Source organism: Xiphias gladius, chromosome 21, assembly GCF_016859285.1.
Source record: "Xiphias gladius isolate SHS-SW01 ecotype Sanya breed wild chromosome 21, ASM1685928v1, whole genome shotgun sequence".
NCBI lineage: Eukaryota > Metazoa > Chordata > Actinopteri > Istiophoriformes > Xiphiidae > Xiphias > Xiphias gladius.
Window position 1 is genome coordinate 21,029,217 of NC_053420.1, and position 26,928 is coordinate 21,056,144.

The 26,928-nt window shown below is 40.7% G+C and overlaps 5 protein-coding genes across 6 annotated transcripts; 2 read left to right on the forward strand and 3 right to left on the reverse strand.

The window, feature by feature from the left end:
* Window positions 1-3,186: 3,186 nt before the first annotated feature.
* Window positions 3,187-4,971, forward strand: LOC120783386 (protein FAM107B). Its single transcript, XM_040116354.1, is given in 4 exon segments — window positions 3,187-3,221; window positions 3,223-3,315; window positions 4,233-4,377; window positions 4,549-4,971. Coding segments are annotated over 4 exon segments (393 nt in total). The 3' UTR covers window positions 4,669-4,971.
* A 265-nt stretch (window positions 4,972-5,236) lies between these two features.
* On the reverse strand, window positions 5,237-11,393 carry b3galt6 (UDP-Gal:betaGal beta 1,3-galactosyltransferase polypeptide 6). 2 transcript variants are annotated; one of them, XM_040159110.1, is made up of 2 exons: window positions 11,338-11,393; window positions 5,237-8,198 (listed from the first exon to the last, which is right to left on the reverse strand). In XM_040159110.1, exons 1-2 carry the CDS (start codon window positions 11,376-11,378, stop codon window positions 7,175-7,177), a joined length of 1,065 nt encoding a protein of 354 aa, XP_040015044.1. In that variant the 5' UTR covers window positions 11,379-11,393; the 3' UTR covers window positions 5,237-7,174. The 2 variants fall into 2 exon arrangements, with proteins under 2 accessions (XP_040015044.1, XP_040015043.1); XM_040159109.1 differs by lacking the exon at window positions 11,338-11,393 and adding an exon at window positions 8,824-9,160 and having other exon boundaries at window positions 5,237-8,202.
* dnajc16l (DnaJ (Hsp40) homolog, subfamily C, member 16 like) lies at window positions 10,949-20,580 on the forward strand. The gene is made up of 15 exons (XM_040159108.1): window positions 10,949-11,357; window positions 11,544-11,610; window positions 11,806-11,951; window positions 12,836-13,011; window positions 14,013-14,197; window positions 14,420-14,524; window positions 15,039-15,197; window positions 15,502-15,632; window positions 15,796-15,973; window positions 16,216-16,398; window positions 16,535-16,611; window positions 16,950-17,030; window positions 17,282-17,371; window positions 18,202-18,372; window positions 18,675-20,580. The coding sequence occupies exons 1-15, from the start codon at window positions 11,167-11,169 to the stop codon at window positions 19,165-19,167; spliced, it is 2,433 nt and encodes an 810-aa protein (XP_040015042.1). The 5' UTR covers window positions 10,949-11,166; the 3' UTR covers window positions 19,168-20,580.
* A 347-nt stretch (window positions 20,581-20,927) lies between these two features.
* On the reverse strand, window positions 20,928-23,188 carry cdab (cytidine deaminase b). The gene is made up of 4 exons (XM_040159111.1): window positions 22,994-23,188; window positions 21,972-22,083; window positions 21,460-21,517; window positions 20,928-21,225 (listed from the first exon to the last, which is right to left on the reverse strand). The coding sequence occupies exons 1-4, from the start codon at window positions 23,160-23,162 to the stop codon at window positions 21,106-21,108; spliced, it is 459 nt and encodes a 152-aa protein (XP_040015045.1). The 5' UTR covers window positions 23,163-23,188; the 3' UTR covers window positions 20,928-21,105.
* Window positions 23,189-23,858: 670 nt separating this feature from the next.
* Window positions 23,859-26,890, reverse strand: LOC120783060 (anionic trypsin-1-like). Its single transcript, XM_040115747.1, has 5 exons — window positions 26,830-26,890; window positions 26,477-26,627; window positions 26,103-26,244; window positions 24,893-25,150; window positions 23,859-24,198 (listed from the first exon to the last, which is right to left on the reverse strand). The coding sequence occupies exons 1-5, from the start codon at window positions 26,888-26,890 to the stop codon at window positions 24,049-24,051; spliced, it is 762 nt and encodes a 253-aa protein (XP_039971681.1). The 3' UTR covers window positions 23,859-24,048.
* Window positions 26,891-26,928: the final 38 nt, after the last annotated feature.

Below are 26,928 nucleotides of genomic sequence, written 5' to 3' on the forward strand. Positions count from 1 at the left end.
GACAACCTTCATCTCAGCCTATAGGCCACACATGGAAGGAAAAAGAGAAAATTGTCCACGGGGCACAGTCAGGCGAAAGGCCCCCTTTGGCTAGTCTGAAATTGTCTCTTCATAGTCTTGTTTTGTCTCTTTGTGGTCATTTCTTGTCTCTTTGTGGTCATTTTGTGTCTTACTCGTTGTTTTGTGTCTTTTTGTGGTTGTTCTGTCTTTTTATGGTAGTTTTGTGTCTCTTTGTGGTTGTTTTGCCTCTTTCTGGCATCGTTTGCACCTATTTGTGGTCATTTTGTGTCCTTTAACTGAGGTCTATGACTTTCAAACAAGTAATATTAACAGTCACTTCATTCAGAGGCTCTGGCCCAGGGGCATGTTCAGTAGTCCATCCATGCCTATACAGTATGCCATGCTTCAGTGTACAGAATTTCCTGTTTTCCTGTTTTTCCTGTTCACTAACAAACAAACAGAACTTGAAATATAGACATAGTGCGCACAAGAAGGCAGAAAAAAATAGTCACACAAGTCTTTCATTGTTCAGAACAACATTTCTCACAGGATGTGGCCGACACGCTCCTCTCTGCAGTCGGGTGACATGGAGGAAGCATCTACAGTAGAAGGAAGATAAAGGCCGGATTAACAAACGGGTGCTGCTGCAGCTCTTAACCTGGACACACCTTAGCCGGAACAGCAGTGGCAAGGAGGAGGATTAAACTGAGCTCCCACCCACACCACTGTGAGCTGACACCAGTATACAGCCACCTCCACCTCATTCCCTGAGGTGCATCGTGGAGCGATCTGTGCGGACAGCCACCCACCCCTCCAGAGAGCTGTTTGGTCCAAAAAAACCTCAGTCTCCACCAGTCAAGAGCACTGAATCAGGGTACCTGCGCTGCATGTAAGACCCATGCAAACCACCTTTTGTTACCGTACAATTTGCTCCAGACTAACCCATAAAAGAGTAGCATATACAGTTTGTAGCATGGTTCAGCAAATATCTAACCACCATGTGTATGTACTGTATGTTATTAATAGAGAGCAAACTCGTGAATCCAGACTTTAGGTTACAGCTTCTATGCTCTTTTGTGGCTTGCAAAAAAAGTACCACATCTTATGAACTGTTTCAAACCCACTGGTGAGACTTAGACTCACACTGCATCATGTTCAGGCTGAAAAGTCAACCGTCTCTATGACAACATGTTACCTGCATGCACAAATACAATATAACAAATACCTGTACAAACGTTGTCACATGCATAAACCTACACATCCTGCTCATATTAACTACATTTATATATATTTTTTTTACATTACATGTCTGTATCTACTATACTGTATTTCACATAAGTATTGATGGTGCCCAAATTACTATTTTCAGTACTGCACATTTTTGGCATCACAATCAAATTCACTGTCACCTTTACCACTGTCACTTTCACTTTGTTCATAGTTAATCCCTACATTTCAATTTAATATGTTGTTCCAGGGCTGAAGCTGTCCTCATTTCACTTCAGTACCATGACAATGTTATCTTGTCCTCTGTTTCAGTCAGTTTTTTTTTTTCCAACTTTAATATAATTTGAAAACAGCAGGATAGTAGTGTGTAACTCTGCCCTGAGGAAAATATATACAGGATTCATATAATATGCCCAGTGATATTCAGGTGTTGAAGAATTTAACATAAAAGTAGAATCTGATGTGAATCTGGACTATACTTTTCTCCCTTCTGTGTCTGGGATAACAACTGGATTCACAAATTAGAGACACAAAAGCCATATTTCTTTTGTTACTTCTTCCTATGTTGAATCATCCTAATCTTCACATTACATTATCCTAATCCCTCCATATGTTGTTCCCGCTTCTGAGACAACAGAAGTTTCTCTCCTGAAGGGAACGAGGGTGGAACAAAGGGTCGTAAGACAGTTAATAAGATTGGATCACAGGACAGTGAGGCACACCTGTTCAGATCAGCTTCACTGTAACTGCACCTTGTTGTGCATCCTCACAACAGTAGTGAGCTTCTTCCTCTTCTTCTCCTACACTTGTTTCTGCAAAAACAGGCTTTAGAACACCTCTCTCTTCAACCATGCGTCTCTACCATTGTACGCAGGTAAGATTGGTCTAATCGCTTTTATGTGTGAATGAATAAAATTAATATTTGTTTAGTCATAAATACAGAGGTAAAAACATGTTTTAAATAACCAGATTTAAATTGTCAGTGCCTCTGTTTGGGCACTGGATAGAGTTTGTTCTAGGCTCAGATTTCAAAGGGTAGAAGATCCACACTGGGCCTCATTTGAAAATACATTATGTTCCATTCCTTAAACATTGCTTGTAATAAAGATTTTGGATCCTGCTAGCAAACTGGAAATCCTACAAGTTGAAACAATCTTAAATGGTTTTCTGGCTCAGACCTTATAATTAATTCCTGTCATTTATACAGTGTGTGCCAATGATAACCTCACTGATTGTTTTTGAGAAACTAGCTGAGCTGCAGCAGTTTCTCACTGGGCCAAAAGACAGGCCACTGCCACACTCTTTAAGGTTTGAAAAACCATTGTCAATTTAATTTTTATTTTCAAAACAGGATAAGGCTAAAAGACATACAAGCAACAAACCCTGTTTTTATTGCAGCAGGTGTCTTTATTTGACTGTTTAGAGTCCTGTATTTGAAAATATTTATAAGGAGCTGTATCTTTTATGTAATTTACAACTCATTTCAGCTACATGCTGATCCACTGAAAGCCCTTATTTAGAAGACAGCATTGATTTCCTGTCTTTTTTGTGTGGATTTGAGTTCATTAAGATCTGATTCCTGGTTATGATTTTTTTTTTGAAGAATTTAAAAGATCTTTACATCATTTCAATTGTCAAAGCACCTTTTGCAAATGGAAAATACTTACTGTACTTGCCTTCTGTTAATGCGTCACAAAAAACGGGTCTTCGAAATAGAAGAGGTAAGATACAATAGAATAATAGTCAAGTGCATATTGCTTTAGTGAACATAAAGAAACAAAAGATATTCATCTTAGGTCAGAGCTCATAGCCAATCACTTTAAAAGCCCCTATTATGAACATTTTGTCATCAAGAGAAGTTTTGCCTATACTGTGTGTACCAGATAAAATGCTGACAATGATATGTGACTGGTGTGTTCTGGCATTTGTTTATGTGTGTCAGAGGGACATCACTGCTGGATGGTCCAACCTCGCCAGGTGACTGAGAGTCAACAGTGACCTCGTCAAACCCAGGAAGCTGCCAAATCCCATCCTGGCTTCTCACCAACACAGCGCCCTTCACCGAGAGCTGCTCTTCTGCCACAGACGGTGAGAAGACACTGTGCTCTGTACCCGCTGCGCATGATAAGATCACATAGGCAGCAGCTACGCGCTGATCCAGATTGGTCGAGGAGCCCCTACTCTACCAGAGGTTTAATGCCTGTACTTGCCGACTCAGAGGATTTCGCTTTCTAGTGTTTTTGTTTTCAGGTAGACGATTTTTGTTCATTTTTTTTCTGCATCCCGGTGTCAGCTCTAAGTGGCCCTGTTTCAGTAATCTGAGATTTCCACACATTCTGTTTTTCCACGTGGCACCTTCTATGAATGGTGTGTAGTGAAGGCAAGTTGAAACTGCTGTCAGAGAGCATTGATAGTTCCCCAGATCAGCAGATTTTTTTTGTCTCCTGCCTTGGTCAGAAAATCCTCTTAGGCTTCCCCAGTCCAGCCGACCAGGGCTGTGGCTGGGAATAAGCAACAGGCCTGGGTGGCTTTTAACACTGACCGAGTTAAAAGGTACAACACCTCACTAGAGATCAGTGCTAATCTCTCAACAGGGGGCAAGTGCTCTCACTGGTGTCTGAGAAAGCGAAAATAATGCCTGTAACTACAGTAAATTCAACAGAATTTGGTTTGTGGTGGTTGAAGCGGTAAACAATCCCACAACAGCATTCTGTCCAAATATGATGATTTGGTTACACAAGATGATCCCCAGACCTCATCATTAAGTGTCATTGACAACTACTTTCTACTGATATATACCCGACTACTTGTGTATCTTTGTCCAGAAGAAATTGTTTACATTAAAGTTTGTGAATTATAATGAGCAGCTGTGTCATTTTAAACTATCTCCACTCATCGATAAATAGAATAGAATAGAGAGAAGAAGTTTTATGCTATTTTTTTGGTCACTTATCATAATATAGAGATCCACTCTTCTATTAGCATTTTTGTTCATGTGCCCACAGAGGTCTCCTGACGAGAAAAAAGTCAGAGCTGCAGCATTTGCTGGAACACAAACAGAGAGAGCAGCACAAGCAGGGGGAGCTGGCCCTCCATTTTCCCTCCGACTTGGAGGTGAAGCAATGCAGAAGGCAGCAGAGAGTACAAGTCGTAAGTAAAGAGCCAAGATAGAAGCCTGACCCACCTGGGGAAAACAGCATTTGTAGCTATCTATTTAATCTTTGGGTATGTGTTGGGTATGTGGTATGAGAGAGCATGGCTGCAGATATTTGTGGATAAAGAATCTTAAGGAGGATGTCCAAACCAGAGCTAGACCAACAGATGTTTCCTGTCTTGCAATGTGAGCTGGAGGAGAAGAAGAGGAACGAGAGCCCACAAAATGCACTGGAGTTCGTCCGTGCCAGAGGAACCTTGAAGCTTGTCCAAACGTTTTCATCGTGATAACCAGAGCTACAGGAACACAGGTTTCTCTGCTATTGTTAGTCATCAGGAGGATCATCTTCAGTTGACAACTGGAGCCCTGACAGATACTGATAACAGAGTACCAAATCTATGTCAGAAAATGTATGACTTGCAGTATGAGATTTTGTAATTTTCAGATTGGAAAAAAATCTAAAACTAATCAGTCCTATTTTGCGAGTAATTTCCAACACCACCAAGTAAGCATGATTGATTGTGTGATTTCAGATTGGAGTGGACTTGTCTTATAAAATTCAAGTGTAAAAGGCTTCAAGTGGTTCCTTTAAAATCTGACATTTTCATAATGAGCTGTGGAGAGACATTTGTTGTTCTCACAATAGAAACACTCCTAAATTTTCCTTGCCATAGAGAGTTAGGTTAGTGTATTTTGTATGCTTGTTAAAAAAGGAATTTTTATCGGGGATGTATGGAATCGAATATGCAAGTTCCGTGTATAGACTCTCCTTCAAAAATTATTTCAGACAATACATATACAGAATGAGAATATAAGCAATAGGAATACATTTAAAAATTTTAATAAAACATCCAGGGAGGCTGACCATGCACGTAAAAACAAACAGTGAAACTTAAGTTGGATTGAATCAGAATCTGCTAGTGACAACAGTGAGAAAACCGTCATGCCATTCAAGAAGGGAATCGAGGGCAACCGGACTCCGTTATCGATACCTGAAGATGTTTCACCTCTCTTCGAGTATCCACAACAAAGTCCAGTTGCCCTTGATCCAACCCTTCTCGGGAAACCATGACCAGGGTGACTGAGAATCTTCACAGACAAAGTCATTCACATTAAGGTAGGAGCAGTCATAAGAATGAACTTGGATGTAGCTTTTTGCAGGGTTTTCTCAACCGTTTGCTCTTCAGTGTGTCGCACCCTTTAATCAAAGCTGCTGTACACATTTCACAAGTTTTGGGACTCAGCTTCTGACATCACAGGGTGAGTTGAGGTTGGAGAGCCTTACATCAGAAAAAATAAGTAATCATTGAATAATGATTTATGGACTTTTTGGACTTGCTTCTTGTTTAAAAAGTGACCAAGTGCCAACTGGTAGTCTATATCAAGTTTCCCCGTCTGAATCTGTGGTGTGCTGCAAACAAATATTCACAAGTAACTTGATATCTCTGCAAAGTAAATGTACTGACCTAATTTTAAACTGTGACTGTTGCCTTGGAAAGGTAAATATCATCACAGAGTTCTCTCATAGGCTCCAGTATAATGAATAAGAAGGCCTGCTGAATAAAACACATTCAACCATTTTCTCTTACACATTTTGTGCAACTTAATGCCTTGTGTACCGTTGACCGAAAACAAAAGTTTTACATTTAAAAATGAACATTTCTCCTCCACTGATTCCTTGAAATACACGTGATTTCCCCCAACCATGTTTATAAATACAAATTCTATTCATAAGCAGCAACTCAGTACCAGTATGTTGTGTTTAGTGCAGAATAAATTAATAATAAATAAAATATTTTTAAAAAATTGCTTTCACAAAAAAAACAGACATCATGGCAAAGTGAGAATCTCCCATCTTTGTTTTCCCTGTGCTATCTACTACACTTAAAACATCTCATAGTGTTTGAAAATATTTAGCAAGAGGTACAGCAGAAGAAGCACAGACAGAGGAGAGAAGTAGGCCTCCAACGTGGTAAACTGGTGGTAAGGAAATGACTGACATTATCATGGGTCCAAACAACAAGACCAAAGGAGTTTACAGGTCAAAAAGGACATAAAGAGGAAGATGGCTTTCGATTCAAGAGTTAATGGATAATATTTCTCAGCCAATTCTCCATTGGTAATGCTACACCATTTAAGTTGTAAAATATGTACATGACTTCAAAATAAAAGCTGTAGCGCTGTTTAAAACCCCATTCTGTGTGTGAAAAAAGAAAGAAGGATGATTTGATTACTTCTCTAACCCACATTTAACCAGGTCTAGATAAAAATAAGAACACTATTATACTAGGAATTGTCAAAGCTTGACTAGACATGGAGACTCTAAAGACCGTTTAAGATTTATGAAACCTTTATTCTGTTTATTAAAATAGAAAAAGAGGGCAATTTAATGGCTTTTTCTCTATCCGAACCACATTGCGTTAAAAATCTAGCCCAAAAACCACTATACTATAATTTGTCAGACCAGTCAAAATTAACATTGAGACTGTTAAAAACCAGGTTTCAAATTTGTGAAAATTCCATCTAGATCCTCTGATCTGGATGGGGAAGGGAAAAAAAAAAAAAAAAACAGTGAAATTGCCCTTTTTTTGTTTAAAAGGTTTTATAAATAATAAAAAGGTTTTACAAACCTTCATTGGGTTTTTCTAACAGCAATAAGGCTTTTACTATGATGTCCAGTACCTGTCGAACAACTTTAAATCATGTAACAATGGAGAACGGTTGGAAAACATTATCCCAGACTCTGATGATACTAATCAAAAGCCAACTTCTACTGTGTAAAAAGGAAAAAAATTAAGGAATGCCATCTTTCCTTTGGCAGCACTGTGAGGGTGGCACACTCCAGTCATACACATAGGACAATCGCAGCTTGACTTCCTCCTTGCAGAGCCTGCCGTCTCGCTGCAGAGTCTGGTGTTTTTCCAACATGTCCTCCAAGCTCTGCTTGTGTGTGACCAAATATTTGTTGTTGCAACCACGCGATTTATACTCTGTATCAAAGCGTGGGTCATGCGTCCGCCGAACGTCCACTGGCGCCAGCCAGGCACCCAGTGACACATCCTCACTCTGCCACGTCTTGAAGAAACCTGTATTCAGATGCACATAACGTACCAGGTCGGCTGAGAGGATGTAACCCCCGCCCAGTGCATAGGGCAGGTAGTAGTCACAGAGCTCCCAAGAGCTTTCCCGCCACTTGCCGGCTGTTTTCACTCGGCCTCTCCCTGAGAAGAAGCCCCAGTACAACCGGTTGGGCTCTTTCCCCTTCAGCTCCTCTTTAAGGAGGTCCAAGCGGGCAAAAGTGTCATCATCTGCTTTGAAGACAAACTTGAACTCCACATTCTGGTCCAGCCAGGAGTACATGTGGAGCAGCTTGAGTGTTAAGTTCTCATAAGAATCTCGTAAGTCAGGCAGTAAGAGCAGGTCTTTGTGCCGTCCTTGCTCTGTGTCAAGGTTCTGCATGTCTTCGTTGGAAAGCCCCTGAGTTCCTACCACAAACATGGCCAGAACATCGGAATCCCGCTTGGCGAGCCAGGTGCTGCGGATGATACTCCTCCGCTCTGTGTACTTAGGTCCAGTTGTGATGAGGACCACAAGGAATGCCGACAAGTCTTTTGATGTGGTGGGGGGATTGTGCTGCTCTGGATGGGGTCGCAAAGCATTGGCACGGGGGGCTAAACCTGGAGGATCCGGGTGGCCCTGTTTCAAGGTTTCTGAGGTACATTTGGCCAAGAAGACAAGAACTACAGCAAAGCTGCAAACAGAGCCAATAACCAGGGCTGTCTTGTGGCGGCACACCAGACGTAACAGATTCATGGTGCTGACTTTGGGGTGAAAAAAACAAAACAATGGATTGTTAGTATTAATGCAATTCAAAATATCAAGTTAATCATCAAAGCCCCTAGATTACACTTTGCACACATACATTTCTGCAAGAATTATCAGAAAATTTGCAATGGTGGCTGAAAGGGAACAAGCAAAGAGTTTGACTTATAAATGACAAGTTTTCATTTTGTGTGTTTCACATCTTTTGGAAAATTTAATATATACCTGAATTAATCTGCAGTTAGTAATCATACAGCACTACATATTTGCTTCAGATTGTTTTACTGCTGTGTTTACAGACAGTACAGATTTAAACAAACATTTGTGAAGGCCCAGAAAAGACTATGTCAGACTAGTATCGCATGGCATTAAATGTGGTAGCAATTAAATTCTTAGCTTCTCAATCTTGGCATTAAAGTTCTCATTACCGCATGTGGATCACAGATCTTGCATTGGATAACGGTAGCTGCCGAGCAAGTTAGCAAAGGAACCTCGCCTCATTAGCACACCCATGATTATGTAGCACCACCTGCTTGCTAAGCTTAGTAGTTGAACTGCCGACTGCATGTATGTGTCGCAACAATGCTGTCAGCAGTGATAAACGAAAGAGGATTTGTTACCTTAGCTGAGTGAAAAGCACCTCTCCCGGGGATAATAAAGCCAGAGCGGGCCACAGATAGCAGCTCTGCGGAGCTAACGTTAGCTACCAAGATAAGACACTCTGTGCACTTAGTGAGCTCACTCCGCTGAATTTAAACACACGAAGGCTGCTCATATTGATCCAGACCAGAGGGGGAAACCACTCAGTTTAGCGGCGTCTTTCAGGCAAGTCGCATTTAGCAGGTTAAATGGTAGGCTGGGAGAGCGGAGCCCGGTGTCGTCGTATCCATTTCTTGTCTCGTAGTGTAAACCAAATCGGTTCTGTGTGGCGTTGAGGAAAAGGAAACGGAAGTGAAGCCCCTGAAAGAGGGGGGATAAAATAACACACAATAAACAGTCGTGTGTGAAATATATTGTGTTTTCTTTTTACAGGTGTTATTAATTGTAGAAAAGTGCATTCAACCTAAACAAGAGGAGATGGACTTACTCCAATCCTTAATTTTGACATGTTTGCCAAGAACTGATTAAAAACCATAATTACATCTATATAAAAATAACAGCTGTGAAAAAACTGATTTTTAAACTGATTTTTTTTCAAAAGTAATTTTTTTTAATTATTGCACTTGTGATCAGAAAAGGCATTTGTAAACGGACAATAAAATCGATGTGAGCATTTTGGGGACAGCTGTTGACTGGAGCATGCGCATTCGTCAATCTCCAGTGTCTCGTCTAAATTCAGACAGATCAAGACCGGATGTTATCTATGTTTGCTTCAAAATAAAACCACAGGCAAAGTCTTTTGGAATTCTGTAACTAATTGATTAAATAGGCTTTTTGAAGATAATCACAACCCTGATATGTTGTTTCATACATGTGGTTCTGCTTATGTTTTTATTTTTTTTGTACACTAGGCCCAAGGTTGGATTTCCTAAGGGGGCCCAGGGGCAAAAAAATGTTGTTGGGTTTCTACTGACCCGCACAATAGGCTAGATGGCAGCTTCATTATTTACCCAGGCACCCAGGCACCAAACAGTAGTCTACAGCTGAAATAATATCCTTAATACTTGATTAGTTGACTGACAGAAAAATAATTGTCAAAAATTTGGGTAATTTTGCTAAGCATAAAGCCAAAAAACCCCAAAGTTTTCCCTTCAATTTGCCCATTTGAATTCTTTGACTTGGGGTTCAGAAAAAAATGACCCTCTTTATTCACTGTTTCTTGACATTTATACATTGAACAGTCAATCAGTTATTAAAAATAATGATTATCAGATGTATTGATAATGAAAATAAATGTTGGTTTTAGCCTTACAGCACTTCTGCGATGGAATAATACTACCTTGCCGGAGGATTTTTTGTGTTTATTACTTTGGCACAGAAAAAATAGAAACAATTAGATTAAAACACTTTACCACAACTGAGCTAAATATAATCTACAATAATTCCAGTCTTAAAATTACATTTTGACACAGAGTCGTTCCACAAGAACAGGGCCACAAGATGGAGGATGGAAGCTATTATTAAACTGCTACTAATCAAATTATGTATTATGTATTATGTAGACTCAAATGATATAGAATAAACCCGGGGATAGGCCATTTGGGGCCTGGAGCCCCTGAGCAGTTGCCCATTGTGGCCATTTGGTAATCCAGCCTTGATTAGGCCTATACATAACCAAAAGAATCCATCATGACTGGATAAATTAAGCACATTAATCAATGCATCAAGTTTTATCTATTAATGAACAAATCAAATTAACTATTCAAAAAATGTGGCCAAATGTCATGTTACTGATGTCACCATTAATTCTTTCCTCGTATGGTTGTGATTTTCATCTATGACTCTAGATCTCCATTCACAAACTGCCAACGACGGTCAACAACCAGTGCTCACAAAATTGTTGACACAAATAGTGGGCACTTCACATATATCATATGTTGCTCCATCTTGTGTGTCTTTCAGTAGTGTGTATGTTCTCGTGCAGACGCCGATATGTTATGGCAAATTGATTTTGATTTATAACAAAATCCTCTTATAAATCACTGTTTTCACGGTTTAGGATTCATCAAGTGTGTATAGGGATTTTATTTTGAAATTTGTGACCGGAAGCTCAATGTTTCATTCCGGTAATGAGGCTGACGGCTTGCAAATGTTCAGCATTAGCTAGGAAAAAATGGCCTCATCGTAGTCAAATTCGAGTATGTCGTTTTACTCAAGCTTAACGTTCAGGGCATTAGCAGGACCCGATCATGTAAGCGCCTAAGCGTGACATATTTGTCCGTTACAGAATAGCTTTCAAGCGTTACCGGGCAGCTCGTAGCTAGTTAACTGACGTTAACGTTGGACGAGGACAGTGGCAAGCGATGACGGTTTGGAGAACCAGCCGACATCATCCTGGGACGTGTCCAGTCTTACTCGCCATCTTTCTGCTAGTTTTGAGTGAGCACTCGGTGAAAACAGCCGCTGATTATGACCCTTATAAAATCCTGGGTGTCAGCAGGAGTGCCAGTCAAGCTGAAATCAAGAGGGCGTACAAGAACCTTGCCAGAGAATGGTGAGTGGCTGACACCACCATCACACTTCGACTGTAGCAGATCACCCCCATTCAGTATCAGTGTACATCTGACGCCTGAACGGGTGCTTGTCATCACTTAACCCAAAATGATAAACGCTGAGCCTTCTTCTAACCCTGTATATACCTTGCAGTGATTTATGGTGTCATGTATGGGCTTTGTCGTAGGCACCCAGACAAGAATAGGGACCCTAAAGCTGAGGAGATGTTCATCAAGGTTTCTAAGTCATACGAGGTGGGTGAAGATGCATCACAACTTATCATGTACAATATTTCATACAAGCTCCAGCCGACACCTCTGACATGCAGTATCTTTTCCTCATCACTCGCTCAGTCTGTTTCACTCTCCCTATCAGCGTCCCTGTCTCATTTTTATGACATGAATCACACCGTCCTCTCACTTCTGCCTCCCAATCTCTCTTGCACACAGATTTTGTCTAATGAAGAGCGAAGGTCCAACTTTGATCGCTACGGGCAGATGGATGAAAACCAGCCCTTTGGCCAGTCACAGCATCACGGATTCCGCAGCTTCCACAACAGCTTCTATTTTGATGAGTCTTTTTTCCACTTCCCCAGGTACTGTGTTTTCAGCTTTGTGTTGTCTGTGACTCATGTAGATGTCCCTGTCATTTACTCAGGCAATACTGGGAATCATAAATCATTGGTAGAAATATTTTATTCGGATTCCCTGGGTTAAATGTGTCTCATGTCAAATGTGTGTGAAGACCCCATTGGTAGAGGTGTACATGAGCAGCTGAAAGATAATTTACTTTGCTTTGGACCAAATCCTGTTTGATAAGGGAACAAGTCTCTTCTTCTGTCTCTTCTGACAAAAAATTTCTCTCTCCATGTTCCAATAACTGTGTTCAGAAATATTTATATCCCAGCAAGCAGCTGTGGCCAGTATAGTGAGTGGTGTTGGTTGGGCTCCTTCTTGAGTTTCTTCGTAATAAAAAAACAAAACTCCTGGAGCTAAGATTTTTAGGTGCATTAGTTATCGTAGTTGTTATTCATTCAGTCAATCAATAGAACGTTGATGACAAATATGAAAATAAGCTGGTTTTAGATTCTCAGATGTGAGGATTTGCTCGCTTTTCTCAATTTTAAACCAATGTAAACTAAATACCTTTTTTGATTTTCTCTTTTTTATTTTTGCCTGTTGGTCTAACAAAGTGAGTCATCCCATTGACCTCTGCTAACCTGGGATGGAACTTTGTCATTTTAAGCATTTTACTAATTGCTTGAAGGAAAAAAGATTAACCAACAATGAAAGGAGAAAAATCTGAGCACCTTTTTCTTTGGTTAGCAAGCTAAAGGGCCTTTTTAGTGGAATATGATTAGTTGTTTCTCTGCCTCTGCTCACCATGTGCACCAAGATTTCTCTCAGGTCCCTTCTTGAGAGCACCCTGAGGGCTAAGTCTAAAAAAAGACTCACTGTCTTCCTTCCGACACTCCTCCAGGTCCAGGGACTTTGCAGACAGCAAGTACCTGCTTCACCACGCACAGTTTAACAGCGACATCCTTCCAGACAGCCACAAGAGGCCGTACATAATCAAAGTGACCTCTGAGTGGTGCTTTGCATGCATCCACATTGAGCCTGTGTGGAAAGAGACAGTGCAGGAGCTGGAGCCGCTGGGTAAGTCTGCTGTCACTGGACTCCCATCAGTCTGCCCCAAGCACACCCTCTTAAAAGCATCATAAGATAGTGCTGATGTTTGCTCAGCTGCAGGTCTTTGGTACAAATGTAATTTGTGCGTTAGGATGCTTTACAGAAAGCTGGCCGAAAAAGTGGTTGCTGAGAATGGACCAAAACAATAAAGTCGTGGGCCATAAAACCAAAACAGTAAGGTAAAAGCTGCTAAAATGCTCCATAGAGCTGAGGGGAACTGTAGAGTAGGGTGATAAATCCTCTGTGGGTTTGTCACTCCAAGCAACACCTTCAAATTACATATACTCTAGTAATTTTACCCACTGTTCAAATAAAAATATTGTGCAGCTTCCAGTGTAATATCTTGCCTTTCTCAGATGGGGCAGTGCTGTTTACCAAAATAGCCCTATAAAGTGTGTAAAATCAAACCTTGTGTTCTCTGTTGCTGTGCTGTACTGGGGGATGGATACATAGGATTCTGTGAGACACTAAAAACAGTCCCTGAACCCTGATTATTAGGTGTGGTTCTTCATAGAGACTCTCAATTTCTTTGGGCTGTACAGTGGTTATTTGGGGAAATAGCATTCACTTTAAAATAGAAATCAAATATGCTGATTGTGGAATATTTATATTTCACAGCTTTGTTATAATCTGTGGTTTTAAACAAGTTGCCACTTGACTTGAACAGCATCTATTGTGATTTAACTTAACTATAAGTGTGTTTTCTGCCACATTTGCCTTATACTCACTTGAATTTAAAATGACTAAAAGTCTATGAGCCCACAGTTACATCACCAATTCGCAGTCAATGAGTGTCAGTAGGAAGGCGGCTCTCTGTGTTTGCCTGTGCTGGCTTTTATTGTCCAAAATCAATGGTATGATATAATATAAAATTTATTTTGGGGTTATTTTTCCTTCCTTACCAGAGAGCTTGTGTTTTGCACTACTGTCTCAGGTACAGTAGCAGTCTATTTTTGCCTTTACATCAGGTGTGGGCATCGGCATCGTGGACCTGGGTTATGAGCGTCGCCTGGCCAACCAGCTCGGAGCTCACCGTGCTCCCTCCATCATCGGGCTGGTGAATGGCAGGGTGACCTTCTTCCATAGGGCTGTGGTGCGGGAACACCTGCGTGAGTTCATTGAAGACCTGCTGCCCCACAAACTGGTGGAAAAGGTATCTAACACAAACGTGTCACTACTACTTATGGAATTTATAGGCCCAAAAAGTTTCTTTTTGTTTTTTTAAATGAATAATAGGACATTTGTTTCTTAGCTGATTATAGTTGAAAAATGGGGTGGTGGTGATAAATAATACTGGTTTTCAGTTAAGCTACAGTAAACTGTTATTTAATTTAGGAAAGATACATTTTTGAACTAATTTCCACTGTTTCTCCAGATCACAGATAACAACTACCTGGCTTTTCTGGATAACTGGCATGTGGAAAATAAGCCCAATGTTCTCTTATTTGACCAAGTCCCCATTGTTCCCCTGCTCTACAAAGTAAGCGATATATTTACACACACCCATGCACATACACACACACACACACACACACACACACACACACACACACACACACACACACACACACACACATACAATTAGACTAAATATTATTGTGGAAAATTGTTTAGTCTGCCCCTTCAAGCTGATTAATATTTGGAAATCTGGTGCTGAGGAGTTGTTTGCTCCAACACAGAAGAGAGCAGATAAATTAGACCCCAACAGTAACAACAGAGGCATCTGTCTGAGCAGCCTTTTCTGCTTGAGACAGTTTTTCTTTTCCCTCATGATTTAATAGTTCCTCCATTGTTATACGCTTTTAACCTATCGTCAAATGTACTGGCAATATAATTTTCAAAACTTAATGCCAAAAAAGGTGATGGGTCAATACAGGGAGAGACAGTACTAAGGTGGCAGGCTAGAGAATACATGAGAACACAGTTTCAACCATTCAGATTTATTTCAAATATGTTTATTGGGGGTGCTCTAATCTTCCCGCTCCACTCTGCAGTTAACAGCGTTCGCCTTCAGAGACTACGTGCGTTTCGGCTACGTGGACCAGGGCGACACGCACTGCACACGGCTCCTGCGGCAGTTCAACATAAACACATACGCCCCCACCATGCTGCTGTTTAAGGAGGACACAGAGAAGCCTGTCGACGTCATCCAGGTAGACTTGGCAAAGCCCGCACCTGAGACCACTGCTCCCTTAGGATAACAATACTAAAACGTTCCCTCCTGCTATATCCGAACATTCTGGCTGGATTTAAACATTATTTTTTGTAGCCTACAAGGCGAAGAATAAATCAAAAACAAGGAAAAATAAAGAAGAAAGGAAATAGTTGAATTAATGAATTTGCTTATTTTTTCCAGTTGCAAATTTTTATTCATTTTGTAAAATTTTGCACACCCAATCTACTCAAATGTTTTCTTCTTTCACCTCATTCACATCCCTTGAACTTTCTCACTCCCAGGCCAGAGGGATGAAGCGACAGATCATGGATGAGTTTGTCTCCAACAACAAGTTCCTGCAGGTGCCACGGCTCGTCAACCAGCAGCTTTTTGACGAGCTGTGTCCTGTCAAGCAGTTCCACCGACGGAGGAAGTAAGACATTTTATGAGCAAAGTTAACGCCTATGTTCCTGCTCTTAGTACCTCGCTTAAAAGCAGGCAAGCAAGCATTGCTACGTATGTTTTTCAAGGTGTGAAGTGAAATGCTGCGTGGGTCGGCAGGGCTTTTTGGATTGATGCGAGTGATTGGTTTGCAGGTACTGTGTGCTGCTGATCACGGGGGAGGACCAAGCCTTTCTACCAGGCAATAAGGCTTTCCTGGACTTCGCCTCAGCTAACAGAAAAGAGGTGCTGCGCTTTGCATACGTCTACCAGCGTAAGCAGCAGCCTCTCTGTCAGGCACTGCTCCAAAATCAGGCTGCCCTCTCACCTCAGGTCAGTGGCAGAAACGCACACAGTGAGCACACATGCAAACAGCCCTTCTTCTTCACATCTGTAAAGTGAAACACACTTCATTCTTTAAAATTACAATTCTCCATCTGTTAAATACATCGAGGGTCATGTGCCCGTGCTGTATCAGATAAATGCTAAACGCTCAAAATTCAATATGTGTCAGATTACAGAAATGTTGCAAAGCCTCATTTTACAGTAGAAGTTCTCTTTAACGCCACTGACAGGTGGTGATTCTCGAGAGGCGGAGCCAGGCTGGCAAGGTCCTGTACCGCTCTGTGAGCGGTGGCTGGAACGGCAGTGACGAAGACAAGTACCGCCTCCAGGAGCAGCTGGAGCTCCTTCAGAAGGACCCCACCTATCTGAGCTCAGACGCCACCCTGCCAGAGCTTAACAACGAGTTGGCCCCCGTAAGTCACAGCAGACACACACTCACCAAAGTTGTGAGACCACCGGACAGGTTCTACGCAGACATGCACAAATCAATCTGACATGTTTTCCTGAGTGCTGTCGTTGTTTTATCTTTTATCTTTGATCCCTCGTCAGATTTTTATTATTCAGTGGATGAATGCTGCCTATGATTACATCCTTCAAATATATGATGACCTTCTCTACTCAAACTGGTAAGACAACACTCACCCAGGAAGTCTGCAGCAGTTAGTGCAGAAAAGAGAAAGACAGACACTGTGTAGCACTTTTGCTGATGCTTTTGAAATGTATCAGAAGCAGAATCACAATTGTGCATCAAGATGATGATGAATTTTTGGCCTGACGGTGGCACTGTGGGTAGGAATTAATTGTGTCCCATTGTTGCTGTGATCCACCACCTCAAAAATGTTACTAAAAGTAGAGGTTAAACGGGCCAAATCAGCCAGAGACAGCCAGGGCTGTCTCCGGCTGATATGGGCTACTTTATATTTTCTCATACATGTTTCAATAATAACGTGTGTCCATCCTCAAGGCGAGAGATGATGCCCATCCTGTCCTTGATCTTCTCAGCTCTCTTCATCCTTTTTGGCACCGTCATCATCCAGGCCTTCAGGTGAGAGGCATGGTTCAGTCTGAGACATTTTAATGATATGCCCAAACATTTGACTTAAAATGACTTGAATTAAAAATGACTTCTGCTTAATGATACTGATTAGCTCTGCAAAAGACAACTTGTCTTTCATTCTACATGGTTATGGTTTTGACTCTAGTTGAGCCAAATACTGGCTGGATAGTGTTGCCCCAGCAGTAGTCAAAGCTTTTGGTCTCCATACTGACGATTTCCTTCCTGCGGTCTATTTTCAGTGAGCCAGGTGAGAACAAACCCCGGAAGCCAAAGCCAAAGGAGCAACCACAAACTGAGGACGACGCATCAAGCCGAGCAAGTACCTCAAGGTAATGTAGTGACATTAAGCAAGCATATGCTGGACACAGAATACTTTGAGCAACGGTCACAGCAGATCCACAACCAAACGCTTGTTTCACATGAACAACCAACTGTCCTCAAAGACTCTGAAAGATGCTTTTTAAAACTTATTTTCCAGTTGAATGACTGTGTATCCAACTGGCGGGACCATGGCGCTTTTGTGGTTTGTTCTAATTGAAGCACATCCTTAAGCTGTCAAATCATTTCTGTAACCCCACAAGACAGGTTTTCATTATTAATTAAACATACCAGAGTATAGTGTTAATTAATTCATTTTTTACTCAGACCAATAGTGAGAAAAAAAAAAGAGAGAGTAAAGAGGTAAAGAAACATGTGAAATGTTTAACAGAAACTGTTTAGTAGTAAACTGTCTCTGTTAATCTACAACTGGCTGATGACAAGTCCAGCTGCTTTGTTGCGGGGTGTTGAGCTTTATTCCACATTTGCCACTTTACCCGAATTTTGCTCTTTCAGCTGCTCTCAAGTGTCACTTTGAGTCAAACCCTCAATAAAATCACTTTCACTTTTATACACCGTTGTTTGTGGACACGTAACTGTGATTTTCCAGGATCAGACGAGTGATTGAGCTTAAACTCGGCAGCCATTTAGCAAGCGTTAGTCAGTCGTAGCTTTAATCTGTCTTCCTCTCCATTCTGGCCATGAAGTGATCCCTTCCTAATACAACAACTCTATAAAAAATAGGGGGACAAAATCTACAATCCACATACATGTAATTCCCACTTTTCTTCCCCTCCCTGTTGACGTATCATCCGTCTGTCTCTCTCATTGGTCCATGCAGCCGTCCTCCTAAGAAGGACTTTGTGGAAGTGACAGAGCTGACAGACATCACGTACACCAGTAATCTGGTCAAGCTGAGGCCTGGCCACATCAACGTTGTGCTGGTGCTGACCAACGCCTCCAAGAATGTCTTGCTCAGGAAATTTGCCAAGGAGGTTTTCTCTTTCTCTGGGTAAGTCTCAGCATTCAGTATTGTGGAGTTTTAGTTTCTGTTACCTTTTATTATTTTAATGTTTTATTTGATTGTTTATTTATTTGTGCATATCAAACAAGAAAGTCTAAAATGGGCCTGTTTCTGGCAGACCTTTTTAAAAGGGCATCCTTGCACTCCCTGCATTTTTTTGTATATAAAATAAAACTGGAACTAAGGGAAAATCAGTATACAGTAATTATACTAACATTTATATTCTTCTTTATTTATCTGACCCACATCAACCATCGCCCTATTAATCCCCAACCGCTCTGCCAATACAGGACTCAGACCCTCCACTTCTCTTTCCTCAATGCGGATAAACACTGCCACTGGATGTCGTCACTCCTTTGCTCAGCCTCTGACGCTGCAGAGAGCAAGGGCTATTCAGATGAAGACGAGGAGCCTTCAGACTACGCCGGACATGTCCTGGCCCTCAACGGCCACAAGAAGTACTTTTGCCTCTTTAGACCCGTCTTCACAGGGGACGATGCCAACGACTCCTCATCTGAGACCTCATTCTCCTCTGACAGCAGGAGAAAGTCCCGGTCCAGGTCCAGGTCCAGCTCCCACTCTCGATCCCGGTCCCATTCCAGGGAGGACGGGGCTGGCCCCAAGAGAGGCTCCAGCAGGGCAACCAGTATACAAGTGCACCATAAACTTGACAGGCTGGGACTATGGATGGAAAGGCTAATGGAGGGCACCCTGCCCCGATTACAGGTCACTGCATGGCCCTCTCTTAATGAAACCGCTAACACCGCCTCCACAGACAGCTGAGGTCAAAGTAAGATGGGTACGAATGGTAGCAGATACATTTTATGGTCTTGCCTCCTGATTAAGTTCTTTAGCAAGAAGACTGCAGAGTGTTGCAGTTTTCCAATTATTATTTAATTTCTCCTTCGCAGAGTTAAGTCACTGCACTGAACAGTTGCAACCAGTTTATAGAATGTCTTATTTCATTTGTTATAGTGTGGTGCAGTTGGAAACCAATGGCTTAGAGTAGTGTGTGACACCAAACCTTTAAAATGCACCTGTGTGCATCTTTAAGAAATGAGACAAACACATGTTGAGGCAAAGTCAAAGTCTGAGCTGTATGACACCACTTCATATCCTCTGTACGGAGACAGAAGGAGCGAAAAAGGAGAAAAGCTATATGAAAAAACAACAAAAACAGATGGAGTTTCTTCTGTTGTGTTCTTGAAAATGTCAAAAAGGAGTCAGAGCTGCAGCATAGACACACAAAGTCAAGCTTCACAAACACACAGGTGGTGTATGTAGTTAGCTAGCCACAGTTCTTTGTTATTTCCCTCTCCTTTACTTTTGTCTTTGTACATTTATAAGGTGAAGTCACACAGCAAGGGATAAGTGCAATTTTTTTTGCTGAAGTACTTTGAACCATCTAGAGCCTTTAAAATGTGCTTCAAGCTTGAACACATCTTTATTGACAGCCCTCTGAAATGAGTTTGACATTTGGCATTATGTCCCTCTGATGGAGATTTCTGTTGTGTGCGTGTGTGTGTGTGCGTGCGTGTGTGTGTGTGTGATCAGATCTCCACATGGGCTTTCCTTGGAAGCAGTTTAGTAAGAATACAGGCCTGCAAACTGAGCCTGTTGCACTGAATTTATAGATCAATAATTTGTTTTTGTGAACTTTTACGAGGCTTCAATTGAACTTGATTATTGACCTTTTTTTGCTTTGACAGATCTGACGCAACCCTTTTGATTGAAGGTATAAAGAGAAACATAGTTTCACAACATGGTAAACAGCAAGAAAATGGCTTATTCACGTGACACCATTTACATTTCAGTTTGTTTATGAAGAAGAATTGATGATTAAGTAGGGCGTCCTGATGTTTTTCTGCCCAGACCAAGTTGCCATTTCTTGCTACTGTTTTGTTTCGGGATTTAACATTAAATATGCTACCAGCCAAGATGGATTCTGATGTTAAATGTTGTTTTTGATAAGTGGTACCGAGAACGTTGAAATCTGCCTTTCTGTCTTTACAGTTGCTGTTTATTTCAGACTGATTCACTTACTCTTTTAAGTTCTTGTCAATTGTCTGAATCAGGGAGAAACAATCCTACCATGTTATTCCCGCCCTTTTTAAGTATGTGCCCTCAAACCACTGTATATTGTTACTGCATGGAATAAGTAGACCTAAAATCACTAATAAATGTTTAGTGAATTTGCACTGGCAGTTTAAAAGTTTCACCCCCTCTGTTACCTCCTCTTGCTCTGTGATTGAATCATTTGCTGCTCAAGAAATAATTTTTTTTTTTTCTTTTATGTCCCTTAAACTTCATTTATATCCATAACCAACTGTAAGAAATGAAGTGTAACTTATTAAAAGCAATTCCTTTTAAAACAGTTTATTCATTAAAATATGTGGATAAGTTTGACTTGCTTTGATATTTATGTAATTTTTCATTCTTCTTTAAACTAATAAACATTTTTATTTACGACAATAAAGCATTCAGTATGTAAATGAAGGTAAATGGATCACTAATTAAGCTCAGCGAATTGTCTAGCTACGTAAAGTGAATTCAAATGAAAAATGTGTTAAAACAAATATCTACCAGAAATATAACTACTGCTAAACCCGAATACATGTTCAACATGTGCATTAAACACAACACATATCATGGCGATTCAAAGAACCAACACTTGTGTGTGTTTTTTGTACTTTAGTACTGGTTCAGTACTCATTAAGAATGTCACACTTTCTTCATGGAAAGGTCTTGAGGGCCAAAGGAGACGGGCAGCAGCTCGTCCACTGTCATCTTCAGGGTCGAGCCGTCAGGCTTTGACAGGTACACATCCCAACTTGATCCAAACTGTAAAGGAACGAAGAAAGAATGAATTGCTAGTAGCTAAATCCAAAAACACTGTAACTGTTTACCCTTTACCCTTGCTGGTACAAGGCAGTGTAAATTTTGCCAATCTCTTAGAAACAAAAACTCAACAAGGAAACATTTACACTGTCCTGAAAAGAGAGCTTCATCGACTGGAAAACAAAAGCTCCATTAAAAAAAAAAAAAGCACTAAACCAGGATGAGTAGAGATGATACCTCTCTCATGAACTGCCTGCAGCCACCACATGGGGAGATGAACTGGTCACTCAGGTCACTGCAAAGAGCATATGAGAAAAAATGTGGTTGACAAACAAAACAGAAGTTTTCAAATAGGCAAAAGAAGCACTTGCTTATTAAATGTGTCAATGTTGTTGTAGCCTCTGCTTGATGTCTAGGATTAATGACAGTGAGTCACAGTGTTGAGTTTTCCAGTTCTTTCAAACATTTTCCACTGTTTCTCATGTTCATTGAGATGCAGCATGTTGACTGCTGCTTTACAGAGACTCGTCCGTTTTGGTCTTGCTTCACCAGTTTGTTAGCTGGTTCGACGTTACACAAGACAGAAACAGAAAGTGTGACTCAGCTTCGTAATGTGACGTAAGGAACTGAACTAGTAAGGTAAAGTGAGCCAGTGTGGGGTAATACAGGAATGTCGGTGGGGCTGGTGTCTCAGGAAATGCAGAGGACTTTACAGGAAGTAGTTTGAATTACTCAAAAGTGTAGAGTACCTGGCAATGGCAATAGCTTTGAAAGTTCTGTAGCCTTCTGACACAGCCCTTGAGATAGCATTCCTTTCAGCACACAAACCCAGGTTGTAGCATGCGTTCTCCACATTGCAACCTGCCGGTAACACAAATGTTGTCATCAGCAATTTTTAGGGACGTCACATTAGGAAAAACAGTTAAAACCCTTTGCAAAAAGGGGCCTTTCACCTTCAAAGGCGCTGTCTGTTTTCTTCTTCTGTAGTAGTCAAATAGTTATTCAGCGGGTCTTTTCACTCGCAGCTGTTTGCCAGCCATTGCCCCCCCCCCCGGACGTTTCTGATGAAGGACACGTGACTAAGCTTTGCAAAGTCCAGCAACACAGTCAGGACAGTTGTGTGTTTGCCTTAATCTTGACGATGACTGGATATCCCTGTCAGTATATACAGTGCGGTTGAGGCTAGTGATGCAATGGCAAAACGTCACCTTAGTTGAGGAGAAAATTGAAATTTGTCCGTCCTGAGAAATGTGATTTTATTCAACCAACTGGGACAATAAAAAACTGATCCTGTCAAGGATTTAATAAAGGGCTGCTGTAGAGATACATAAATGAAACTTTTACTCTCAGCTTTTCTCACTGAGTCCAGTCATTTGAACTGTCTGTTGTCAGGTAATCATTAACATAGTGTAACAACATGAAACCCCTATCAAGTAAACGATCAATTTCCATGTTAAAATAAAAAAAAAAAATCAAAATGGTCAATAAATGACACAGGTCAGATTATCTCAAACAACAACAGAGCAGCAAGAAAAGACTTGGCTCAAACACATGTTGAATAATACTGTAGCTTTGATAACAGCAAAGAACTTAACAGAAACATTTTAGTAAAACATTTAATAAGAATTTAAACAATTCAGTATTAATAATTGACTATCAAATGAAAAGCAGATGTTCAGTTCCTGTTTATCCTAAACCTAAATTTCAACCCTCATACCAAATATTCACTCCTATCCAACAATCCAGAGGGTAAGTTTCACATGCACTTTACCTGTAATCACAGAGTTATCAGGGGTCAGGAGAGCAGCTCCCACTCGGAATTTGCTATAAGGACAGTAGGCTTGCTTCTTGGCCTCCTGAGACTGATGGATCAGCTCCTTGACTGTTTCTTGGGACAAGTGTCTGGAGCCCTGGTCCTTAATATGCGTCACTTTATCCATTCTTTGCTCTTGGGGTTTGTATGGCTGTTTTTGAGTCAGTGAATGAGTCTGGTGTTGCTCAGCTTTGAATGTAAGTGGGCGGCGGGGGGGGGGGGCAAATATAGCCAATCACTGGCTTGGATGTCAACATGCAGTCATTAGGCAAATGGAGGCGGTTGTGTTGCTGCAGTTACTCATGTACACATTTGAGCAGTCTCAATAGCAAAGCTGAGGTTAGGGCTGTGGCTGGTCACATGACTGTCTGAAATAGTCTGTGGAAAAAAGTTTTCCTGATTGCTTTTGTTCCATATCTATAATGTATTAGAGTGTGACAGTTAACCAAAAACAGAGGAGACAGTTTGTGAAAATAGGTATCTTTATTGTTAAGTCCAGTTTGTCTTTGAGCTCTAGGTCAGTGGTGATATGGAGGTTTCAAAGACCGGAACGATCCCTGAAATGGTTGTGGTCCAAAATCTGTGACGTCACTTCAGGAAAACACTAAAAATACAATAGAAAACTATAACATAAAAAGTTCCTTTGGTTGTATATATATATATATATATATATATATATATATATATATATATATACAACTCCCAGGCCTTTGGTAGAGGACCCGAGCTTGAGGAAGACCGTAAAACCAGATAGGGAGATTTATATATATATATACATATATATATATATATACACATATAGTTTGTGTTTTTATCTGTGTGTGCTTTAATGAGTTCACACTCATGGGATGTATGTTACAGATAATTTCTTTTAAGTAAATATATTCATGTTTATATAAAAGTACTGTATAAAAGACAGCAAAAAATATTCATTAAGGCCTTTGGGTCCATTAGGATCCATTCAAATCTTCCTCACAGTAGAGTCTTAGGTGCGCTTGTTGTTCAGAGTCTCATCAGCTGTTCTGGGTGACCCAGTTGATCCATCCGAGGTAGTTTCTGACCCTGGTGTAGACGCCAGGGTAGTAAGCATAGGCACAGCCGATGCCCCAAGATACAATACCCTCAAATTTACCGTTGCAGACAAGAGGTCCACCTGAATCACCCTGAGGATGGAAAAGTAAACAGTTAAAGATTTTTTTTTCGGGTAGAGTGACACATTTTAATGTAAAATAAAAGCTTGACAAATGCCAAATCTGAATTTTGTGTGATTTTTCAACTGATGATAACTCAAAATGTGTTCTTGTTTTCTAGCTAAATTGTTCTTGTTAAAAGTCAGTGGATCAAGGGACTATGAGCTATCTGAAAGGGGTCGCTTGTAGTGAAGAATCAAGACAGAATTATTGCCCAACTGCAGTTTCCCACAATTATATGGAGCATTTTCTTTTTCCTTTTTTTTTTATGTTGGATCATTGCAAAAAAGATGAAGTAAAATGAATTGTTCTTGCTGTCAATCAATTCAAGAGTAACAAGTTTTAATCCTGTGTTTTGAATTCTGGTGGTGGGGCTGGTGGTCTATACTGTAGCAACCTCCTTTCTAATGTGACATCTCTACATAACAGTATATGATGAAAATTACCTTTAATTTAAACCTTAACATATTACCCAATAATGTTACATTAGGCTCTGTAGTAATTTTCAGTATTACATTATTACATACTGTATTTTTCCAGTGCTGTTTACAGCAAGATTTGTATTTCAATTCATTACATAAGTATTCAATTACCAGTTGCTATGAGAATCAAAAGAAATCTCTCCCTCTTGAACACACACATGCACAAACACAACTTTGTGGCTCACCTGACAGGAATCTTTCCCACCAAAGATCGAGCCAGCACAGATCATGTTCTCCGTGATCCTGAAGTAGTAGTAGTACCAGCAGTTAGAGAAGATGTCCACGTCCACAGACCTCAGTACAGGTGACAGGCTGTAGCTGTTGAGCCAGGTCACGCCCCAACCGCTGACTGTGCAGCGGGCAAGGTCAGCCAGCGGAGGCGAGTCTGGATCTGGCAAGGGGGCCAGCTTGACCCTGGCATTGATGATAGCTGGCCGGTCCAACTGACCCACAGAGAACAGAACAGTCATTCAGTCAGTCAACATAATATGCTAATACTGAAGGCAGCATTGTACATTTTTTATTCACATCACAAAAGAGGTTTCTACAGTGTGAGTAAAGAGGGTTATTGCTCCTCAAAATGACCTACTCTGCTGGCTGTGCAACTGACTGATGACTCATTAAAAAACTGTACAAAACACTGTATAAAACAGAACATGTTGAATTAAACATGAACAGATGGAGGCAGAAAAGGATAGGTAGGCACATGAATGTAAAGCATATCATTCAGTAAAGAGAGTGAATGTAACTGTGTCTCAAACAAGAAAACCCAGACAAAACTATCAGGGTTATTTTGGCTTGTGTCGGTACTGGTGGAAAGTAACCAAGCACATTTACTCAAATACTGTACTTAAGAGCAATCTTGATGTACTTGTGCGTTACCTCAGTATTTCCATTTTATTCTTTTTTATCCCACTTCTACCTCATTTCAGAGGGAAATTTTGCAGTTACTCCACTGTATTTACCTGACACATGTAACTACTAGTTATTTTGCATATTCACAACACATTTATCAACTTCTTAAACATGAAGTAAAAAAAATCTCCCACTTATCAAGTCATTTTAGTCTGTACTTTAGTCCTTAAGTTTTTAAATATATATATATATGTGTATATATATATACACATATTAATATATATATAAACTAAAATTAAATATTTAGTTATGTATATATATATATGAAACTAAAAATTAGGAATATTTCAGACTGTTCTCAGTGCAGATTAGCTTTTTAAAGAGTTTTGTTAAATCAACTTTTTCTAGTACCACCACCTGCCTGCCTCCTTTCTAGTGTCAAAATCCACTCTTGCTCGCGGCCCGAATCACAGTGTGTATACCAAATCTCTATCTGTATCAACACACGACCTTCTCTCATTTTCCTCAGCCCTCCCTTACCTTTATCAGCATGATGTCATTGTTAAACGTCCAGTGTTGGTACTGGTAGTGCCTGACGACTAAGGAGACATTGAAAATCTGCTCAAAGCCCTCCACCTTGGAGATGCTGTGCTCACTCAGGACCACTTGGATCAGGTGACTCCTACAAATGCACAGCACAAAGGAAAGGTCAAAATCCTCAAGGTTCATCGGGTTTGAGGCGCAGGTTCCTCGACTACTGATCAGATATCCTTCACTTCATTCAAAGTCACATAGAAGTTGTTCCAGTTATTCTAATATTCTGCCTAACACAGCTTTGAGATTCAGTTCCATGGGCATTCAGTAGATCTGGCCCACGGTGTGAGTGCCACAGGCGTAAAACTGCAGTGACTTACGGCCTCCAGCAGTGGGCGGCAGACACCACCCACTGCGGGTGGACGAGGGTGCCTCCACAGAAATGGTAGTTCATGAAAAGGAGGGAGGCTTGATACTTGATGGAGTAGGGGTACACCTCTGCACCCCCGATGATTCTGTTCCCATACACACCTAAAAACCGAGGAGGGCGGGGGGGTTGACAAACAGAGACAGACAGGCTTATGTCAAAGATCCTATACAACAATGAAATATTGCTTTATGCAATGACATAAAAATAGCTCATAACATTTAGTTTTTACTTGTATATGAAGTCATTTGTTGTCAGTCTAAATGACAGTATATTTTCATGTTCTGAGATGCCTTTGTTTCTCACCTGCTCGGTTTACAACAAGAAGAAAGAGCAGCGAGAGGTGGCAGAATGGAGCCAGGTTCATTTTAGTAGCTACTAAAAAAAAACAACAACAACAAAAAA